Raw genomic sequence first — 9,522 nt, 5'->3', positions numbered from 1 at the left:
CTTTAAATCAGGGAAAGACGACGAAGAAACCGCAAGAGCTTCCTTAAAGGAGAGAGGCGCGGAAGCCCCGAGTCTAAACACAAAAATTTGATAAATTTTACTATATTATTTTTTACTAATATTAAACTAAAAAAGAAAATATTAATAGTAAGAAAAACATTTATCAACATTCCCTTAACAAATTTCAATTACTTACAAATTACCATTAAACAAAACAATCTACAAAAAATTAAATAAATACAAAATAAATTTTCATCCTCACTAAATCCTTTAAACCAATTGAGCCTAATAACTCTTTCATGTAAAAGCATGGGCTTTATTGAGACTAAAAAGCTTTTGGGATTGATGATATACAACAAAGGCTGTAGATGGTGTTTCGGAGAGGATAACCTCATAGCCATCTCTCAGATCATCTAAGCCATCAATTAGAAGTTGCCAAAATAAGCTACCGGCTCCAGCACCACCTTCTTTGGCTGAGCCATAGACACCAGAGTATACTAATTTATACAAGCTGTCTCTCTCTTTTAGATTGACCGGATATGAATTTGGACTTAATCGGCCAAACTCCGTGATCAGAAGTGGCTTACCGAGGATTTCATTAGAGTCTCGAATGTGAGCTTGAATCCAAGATTGAACGAAAACAAATTGGTCCAATAGAGTCGAACTTGGCATCCTGTAAGTTCCAAGGTTTTAGAGCATGCAAATTTTGGTATTTATTCTTTCATATAAGAATTCAGTTATATATATATATATATATATTTGATTTGTTCAAATAAAGCGTACCATTGCTCCGGATAAATATGGATTGTGGCAAAATCAATTCCAGCGACAAGATTATTCGAAATAAAATCAGCGCCAGCTCCATCATACCAAGGATTAAATTGCTTCCTATCAGATATGGAATCTCCATAGAACCCTTCTAATCCAATTTCAAGAAGGTGATTATTGTCAATTGTTTTAACATAAGCGGCCATCTCCTCAATCCAAGCCTGTCTATTCAAAACTAAACAAAATTAATAATTTATCTTGTCATTAAGCTGAGCAAGAAATATTAATTAGTCAATCTGTGGTTAATTAATATGCTCAATAACCACCATTTAATAATTAAATACCTGTAAAGTATCTCCAGAGATATCGCTTTCGCATCGAGGCTCATTGATTAGTTCCCATGCTAAGATGTTGGGATCATCCTTGTATGGTATCCCTGTGATCGAGTTGTTCCTAGTAAGAATTCTCTGTTTCAATTTATTAAGAAAAATTAATTAGAATAAATTAGACTAAAAACTATTTAACAAATTAATTACAGTTAAATAAAAAAAGCAAGCAAGGATGATGATATTTACATACTTTGACATGTTGCTTGTAGAATCTCTTGACAAGATCATCTGTAAAGAAATCATCAGGAGAGGATATGGGTTGGCCTTTCTCTCTTGCCCATTTTACATACTGCTTCTTACCTCCAAAATCCTCATGATTATTAACTAAACTTAGGATTAGTAGAACTCCATTCTTCTTTGCCTCAGATATCACAAAATCTAGCCCCTGATGTGTATTATTTAAAAAAATCATTAATAAATTAACTTCAATATATGATCAATATACATGCTATTTATATGGGCCACTATTTCTGTCAAATTCAACAAATTAAATTGATTTGGAATTCACTTCAATTAAAATATTTCAAATAAGCAAATTTAAAAAAAAAAAATTGCTCAGCATTATGTCTGATATAAATTCTCAGTTTAAAATGTAAAATTAGTAGTATCGTTTTAAAAGATGATAATGTTTTATCAAATAAAAAAATGATTTTAAATAATTTCTTACATAATAAAAATAAACAACTAACCATTGAATAAAACATCTTAGTAATAAAAAAAGTTTGCTGCTATCTCCTATGCTACGCTGAAATTAGTTTGAATATCCAGAGTCAAATATATTTCCCAATTCCCACAGGACTTTGATTTTGACAAATTCAACCTTTTATAAATATATATATATATATATATATTAGAAAACAACGACAAAGTTTATTGATGATTATTTAATTAGACAATTTAATTTTGTCTTCGTCTTGCACGAGTTAAATATTAGAAGTAGCTTTAACTGACAGTCTGGATGACCGTATTAATTCCTAAGTATTGTCGGACAATCAAACAAAATATATTAATTATATTATTAATTGCTTAAAGATGATCAAGCATGAGTACAACTAATTGATGATCATTTTTTTTTTTTTTTGAAAACAATGATCTAATTTAAATATTTTTCTTAATTTGGCCAAAATAACCTAATATATAATTTTTTTTGTGAGAAGATATCTCAAAATCATTAGATTTACCTGTATATTCATCCATTATAAATTGCCTTATGTATACAATACTAATATCATAACAACTTCAATATTTTTCGGATTATTAATAATTTTTAGTAATTAATTTTAATCAAATTATATTAAATAGAATATTTATATTTAAAATAATTCATACTATAATATATACAGCAAATATTCTGAGTCGTAATATTTTTAAATCGTTTTAATTTACTTTCGAATAAATAAAATACCTAAATAATTAATCAAAATAATTATTAAACTCGTTTTAAAATAATGTTAATATATTTAGATTCATCCAAACAAAAGTTGGGATATTTCATATTTCTATAATAAAAAAAAAAATATTTTCTATAAAAAATTTATAAGATATTTACATAACCATTTTAATAAAATCAAATAATAAATAAACATAATAAGATATACATGCATACTGAAAGTATTTATACTTAAGGCTATTCATCTTAATTTGTGGGTTGAGAATTTTAACCACCCATTTAGAGATTTTAAATTAAAAATTTAGGTATGTTATATGTGAGAATTTATCTTAATTATTTAACCAAAAAATATATTATAATTAAGTACCTTAAACATTTTCTCATTATAAAATCCTGGAGAAGTCTGTAGAGGAAAGTAGTCATCAGCATCACTGAAAGCCCAAGTCCTTACAACATTCATGCCCAATAAGGAAGCCTGATGCAAAGCAGTAGAGACTTTTTCCTTCTCGGTTGGCTCTGAAGCCTTACTCATAAGCCAATAAGCATTTAATCCATTTATGTAAAATGGCTGTCCATCTTTAACAAACTGTTTGCCATTTACTTTGATAAAGATTCCTTCAGCACTTCTCCGCGGATCAGTTGCAGGTAAGTTGAGAGAATGTATTACTGTGAAGCTACTGGCTGCAATAAACAGGAAGATTTGAAGATTTCCTAGCATTGTTACTTGAATGGTGAGAGAGACGAGAGAGAGAGAGAGAGAGAGAGAGAGAGAGAGAGAGAGAGAGGAAGGGAGGAAAACTTGAATCGTATCGTACTTTTCTCGTGAATGGTTGAATGAAAGTACTATGTAATACTTGAAGGTTTAAGGTTGTTTATATAGTCATTTTGCGAGACCAGATGGAGGTCAAAGAACGAAGGGGCGGTGGAAAAGAGAGAAAAGATAAATGCAGTGGTAGTCTTTTATTTGAAGTCTGGAGATAGAAGAAGGGACGTAGACAAGGCTGTTTCTTATGACTCGACGGACTTGCTGGAAAAAAAAAATTGCTTCAAGTAGAAGCAAAAGAAAATCCATGAGCCGCGTCGGTAAGATGTAGAATTTTTTATTTTTTATTTAATTAGACAATGTTTATTTGAATTTATAAAAGTATATTTATTTTTTTCTGACGTATTGTTATTTAGTTTTTTTTTTTTTGTTTCTTGTTTTTTAAAAAATCGTGATTTTGTTGAGTGTAGAATATTATGGTAGAAATACAATGATAAGTCACCAGAAAAATACATCTGGTCAAACACGAATTCAATACTATTTTAATTTAGAAGTTTCAAAATTAAATTAAAAATTGATATATCATTAAAAAAAATTCTTGATGGGGCACAAATTTAGAAGTAATATTAAGTTGGAAATTTTAAAAATTAAATCGAAGTCCATCTAAACTCCGATTTCAGCAAACTTATAGTCAAACTAAACGTCTAAAAAATACGAACCCAACAATACCAAATTCGACTCAATCCAAACACATATGAGTCAAAATCAAAGATCTTAAGCCCATTTGGAAGGTTCAAACCATAATTAGGATTACCAAATGATTTTCAAACGTGACATGCTTATAGCCGAATCGAGCGGCTCGATGAGACGAATCTAACGAGGCCAAGATCATCAAATTTTGATATCATTAAGACATTCAAATGTCCTGTAAACCATCCCCAAATAAGGGATTAAACACTGGTCATCCATTCAAACCACTATCAATTTATCCTTGATCTTCCTCCTATTTACTGGTCATGCCACACTCATAAAATTATAAATAGACCCCTCATTTCCCATGAGAGGGGGGAAGCAATAAGGAAGAAGGGACCCCAAGGGAGGAAGAAAGAGACCCAAGCGAGAATAGAAGGAAGAGAATGAAGAGTTCTCATGCCACCTGACTCCTCCTTGACCATCTCCGGACCACCAGCTGACGTCAGGCTTCCGCTTATCACAGGACTTCTACTATTGCATCTTTGTTTTCATTACATGTGTATTTTTTATGATTCAAAATTATTGTTAGATTGATTATTGTTTTCTCCTAACATATAATAGAAATATTGTTTTTGTGGTTTGTGTGTACAAACGTTTCAGGTAGATCATACTTCAAATTGCTGAAAACTTTAAGACAAATTTGAGTAGGGTTTATTGTATTTGGAGTTTGCACTTTTTATACTTTTATTGAGTTTGAGGAAGTGTGATTGTATTTGAGATACTGTGCACACACATACACACTAGGGATTGTAAAAATCATAAATTTTTAAACTAATCGCAATGTACCATTTGGGATCGTACGGGACAATTTGGTCTGAGCAATCCTCCAAAAAGCAGTTAATCGAATAATGCATGAAATTTTCTAAGTAATGTTTGTACTGTACGAATTTATCTTCATACAAACGACTTTCAAAGTACAAAATTGATGCATATCTTTTCGTCCATATGAAGAGTTAAATTTTATTTAACTATTCATACTGTACAAACTTTTGGGTTTATACAGACAACGTCTAGAGTACGAAATTGATACGTACCTTTTCATCCATACAAATAATGAATATTTTGAATTGTTCGTATTGTATAAACTTGGATTCGTATAGACAACTTCTAGAGTACAAAATTGACTCGACCATAGGGTGTGAAAGGATAACGGTTCTATACCGACACTTGGAGGATGCGAATGAATGACGGTACTATGCTACACCGGGGATTGGTGGAAGAGAGGTTAATTATAAAGGCTTTTCCGCCTTATTGTGAGAGAAAAAAAAGAGTCACTTTGGTAATAGTGTAATTAATACCTAAAGAGGGAGTCTTCAGGGAGTGGACATATGTCTAGTTGGACTGAACCATTATAAATTTTTGTGCTCTTTTATTTATATTTACCACATTCTTAATTTTTTGTATTTTTATTTTTGTGGTTAAAAAATTTAGTTTGATAAAGATTTTATTGTGTTTAAAATTATAAGAATAATTTTCTAAAATTTCATTTGATTTTTTAAATTACCAATTCACCCCCTTCCTAGTTAGCCTTGAGACAATTGCTTTAGGTCTAACAACTTATACAAACTTTCAAGTGGTATTAGAGTAAGCGTTCAAAAATTATGGTTTAGACAATTTTTTGAAAATAATCATGACTAATTTCGGAAACCGTAACACACCTGAATAGTATTCAATCACTAGACCCCCATTAATTGATTATATCCCTTTTAATTTTTGGAAAATACGTATATCTACTTTTCTTCAATCACTTAACTATCACATGTGGATTTTTGTAAATGAGGGATGTACTAGACCAACTAGACATGTATATGACATTAGAACTAAAACACCATTTGTTGACTGGGCTATAGTAGAAAAAGAATTAGCTAAGTGAAATACTAAATATTTGAAAAGTTTTTTTATGCACTTAAATATGATAAGTATATGTGTGTCTCTACCTATAGATCTTGAAAAGAATTTTGGGATAGACTTTGTATCACATATGAAGGGACTAACGAAGTAGAATAATCTAGATTGAATATTTTACTACATAATTATGAACTATTTCACATGAAACTAAATGAATCAATCACTGACATGTATACACGTTTCACTCAAATAGTCACCTTATTGCATGTTTTAGATAGGGAACTAACGAATGATAAGAAAATGAATAAGATACTTCGTTATTTGCCAACTGCTTATGATGTAAAGATAACTACTATAATGGAGTTAAAAGACTTAAATATTTACTTTATTCACAATATTCTTGGATCACTAACTGATTACGAGCAAGGAGTGACTCAAAGACATATTGATATAAGTGAAAAGAGAAAATAAAAGATTATAGCATTGTAAATGGATGATTTTTTTTTTTTTGAATAAAAAGCATCAAATTGCATTAATATGAAAAAGAAACAAACTACAACCTAAACATATTGCATTCCTCCTTTAGCAAAGCCATAAAATAAGGACGAACCTTATTCACCGTAATGACATCCCAAATAAAAGAGCTAAGAAGAGCATAGTTAGCACATAAGTCTGTTAACTTATTACAATTTATGTTTACACAATTAAAAATTACAAGATTGAAATCTTTGATAGCATGAAGCGCCTCTAACTTAGGAGTGCTACTTGATTTGGCCTCTTAAAGAAACTTAATAATATTAGAATTTTCTCCTTCTATGATAATTCCCTTGTACTTGTACATCTAATCATTAATAACCTCCTTGAAAGAAAGAGTAGCAAAAATCTCCAATGAAGATATATCCCAATGAATATATGACTTTCCAAAAGCCAAAAGAAATTGTCCTTTGTGATCATGAAATACCCCTCCAATTCCATATTTATAAGATGGAACTAATGTTGCATCAACATTCACCTTGATCCAATCGGGCGGAGGAGGATGCCAATGCGAATTAGATAGACAAGGCGACTAGTTAGCACCCCATATACCTGAGCTTCTACTAGCACCATAAGCAGAAATAGAAGCATAACAAACGGCATTAGTAGCTATGCTCAATGAGCTATCCTCATACCCTTTATGAATTAACTTGTTCCTCGATTTCCATGAAAAGACACTATATTGTAATATAGATTCTCCAAAAAGGAATTCTATTTTGACAACCAACTACAGCATTCATCAAGTGAAGTAAAGGTAGGAATAAGAAAACCCCACCTATTAATGTGTTGTAGAACCTCCAATAGTTTTTTGCACTTAACTGTAACATGCTCACTATTTTCTTCTTCATTGCAGTTCCTAGGACAATTTGCATCCCTTTGCAATCTCTTATAAGATAAAAAATTATAAGTAGGAAGAGCATTATTAAAAATTCTCCACCATAATGCCTCCACTCGTGGGTTCAATTTGACCTTTCTAATCTAATTTCAAGTACTGAATTGGAGCAGTTTGCTAAATCGTAGCTTCATACTCAAGGGAAGAAATAGACTTTCCAGAATTTTGCTAAAGTAATTTAAGCCTATCTTTTTCCATTTCAAAAAGTGGATGATTTGAAGAGTGATTTGTCTCTGCCTGAGGATGAAGATGACATTGCCTTGATGACAAGGAAATTCAGGAGTTTTTTGAAAAGAAAGAAAGCAGACATCAGTAGTGAAATAAAGGTAAGTTCCACAAAAATTTTAAGGCTTCCAACGATGTTATTTACTATGAATGTAGGAAGTCTGGACACATCAAATAAAATTGTAGAAATTATAAAGCCAATCTTAGCAAGGAGAAGGTCGATGAGGAAACAAATGTTAGGAAGGGCAAGAGGAGATTATAGAGAGCATTTTGGGCAGATTCAGATTCGGATTCTTCAAAAATAGAAGTAGAGAAGGAAGTCACAAATTTGTACTTAATGGCTAACAAGCTTGACCAGTTAGATCAAGAAGAGAATCGCTCTTATACTAGACCTCGTAAGACAATTTGGTACCTAGATAGCGGATGTTCGAATCATATAACTTGAGACACTACATAATTCATATCGCTATAAGCCAGGTATGGAGGCAAGGTTACATTGGGAGATAATATCATTAGGAAAGTGGTAGGCATAAGTATGATAAAAAACTTAAACAATTTTTTTTTATTGAGAATATTTTATTGGTAGAAGGATTAATATATAATATGTTGAGTATTATCCAACTATGTGAAAAGGATTATAATGTAAAAATATTTTCCACTAGCTGCATATTAAGCCAAAATAGAATTGACATATTGCATAAAAAAAGGGTAAATAATATATACATGCTTAATTTGAATTGTATTAAATCTCTTAATGCTTTTTGTGTAAAAAAAAATTAATGATGAATCATGATTGTGGTATAAGAGACTTTATTATGCTAGCATGAAAATTTTTTAAAAAATTATCCAAAAAGAACTAGTTAGATGAATACCAAAACTAGATTTTACTAAGGATCACCTATGTAATGCATGTCAACTAGGAAAACTAGTTAAATCCTCCTTTCACAAACCATTAGAAATCATTCATATGGATAATTTTGGACTGGTTAGAACAATAATTTAAGGAGGTAAAGTGTTTGAATTTATGATTATTGATGATTTTCCTAGATTCACTTGGGTTAGTAGAAAAATATTGTCAGTTTGAAGTATGATTTTTTGAAGAATTTTATAAAGAAAAAGGAATATATCATAATTTTTAGCACCTAGGACCCCTCAGCAGAATGGAGTAGTAGAAAGAAAGAATAAAATATTAATTAAAGTTGCTAGAGCCATGTTGGCAAAATACTCACTTTTGAAATAATTTTTGGGCTAAACTTGTTAGTACAACTTGTTATGTTCTGAATATGGTAAACATTAGATCAAAATTGAATAAGATAACCTATGAAATTCTTAAGGGGAGAACATCAAATTTTGTACAATTGCATATTTTTGGATGTAAGGTGTTCATTCATAATATTAAAAAAACATTTTTAGAAAAAATTGATACAAGACTTGATGAAAGAATTTTTCTTGGACACTATAATAATAGAAAATCTTATAAAGTTTTTAACAAGAGAACTTTGATAGTTAAGGAGACCACACATGTTGTGTTTAATGAATTTATCATTTTGGAAGAGCCAAGGTTGGAAGAGGATCATATTTAAAAAATCTCCCAAGGAATTGAAAAGATAAATATGGAAGAAAATATTATTAAAAAAGAGAACACTTAGAGAATAGAAATTTTCTAAGAATCATCATAAGAAATTTATTTTAGGTGAACCTAGTGAGGATGTAAGGACTAGGCATGGAGTTAGCAAAGAAGTGAGTAATTCTACCTTTATATCTATGGTTGAATCCGTTAATATAAATCAAGCACTTTCGGATAAATTTTGGATTTTGCCCATGTAAGTAGAGTTAAATCAATTTATAAGAAATGATGTTTAGGAATTGATTGAAAGGCTAAATAATCAAAGTATTATTGGGAATAAGTGGGTATTCAAAAATAAAATGAATGATTTAGGAATTATGATTAAAAATAAGA

General features: G+C 30.4%; 1 protein-coding gene across 1 annotated transcript; it reads right to left on the bottom strand.

Annotated features, from left to right (window-relative positions):
- Nucleotides 1-218: 218 nt before the first annotated feature.
- LOC110108318 (putative mannan endo-1,4-beta-mannosidase 9) lies at nucleotides 219-3,320 on the bottom strand. Its single transcript, XM_020838903.2, has 5 exons — nucleotides 2,915-3,320; nucleotides 1,348-1,542; nucleotides 1,113-1,235; nucleotides 784-989; nucleotides 219-673 (listed from the first exon to the last, which is right to left on the bottom strand). Exons 1-5 carry the CDS (start codon nucleotides 3,263-3,265, stop codon nucleotides 298-300), a joined length of 1,251 nt encoding a protein of 416 aa, XP_020694562.1. The 5' UTR covers nucleotides 3,266-3,320; the 3' UTR covers nucleotides 219-297.
- Between the last annotated feature and the right edge of the window lie 6,202 nt (nucleotides 3,321-9,522).

This window comes from Dendrobium catenatum, unplaced genomic scaffold, assembly GCF_001605985.2.
Source record: "Dendrobium catenatum unplaced genomic scaffold, ASM160598v2 original_scaffold_75961, whole genome shotgun sequence".
In the NCBI taxonomy this organism is placed as follows: domain Eukaryota; kingdom Viridiplantae; phylum Streptophyta; class Magnoliopsida; order Asparagales; family Orchidaceae; genus Dendrobium; species Dendrobium catenatum.
Note: the sequence above shows the minus strand (reverse complement) of the source record. Positions and strands in the feature narration are given on the sequence as shown.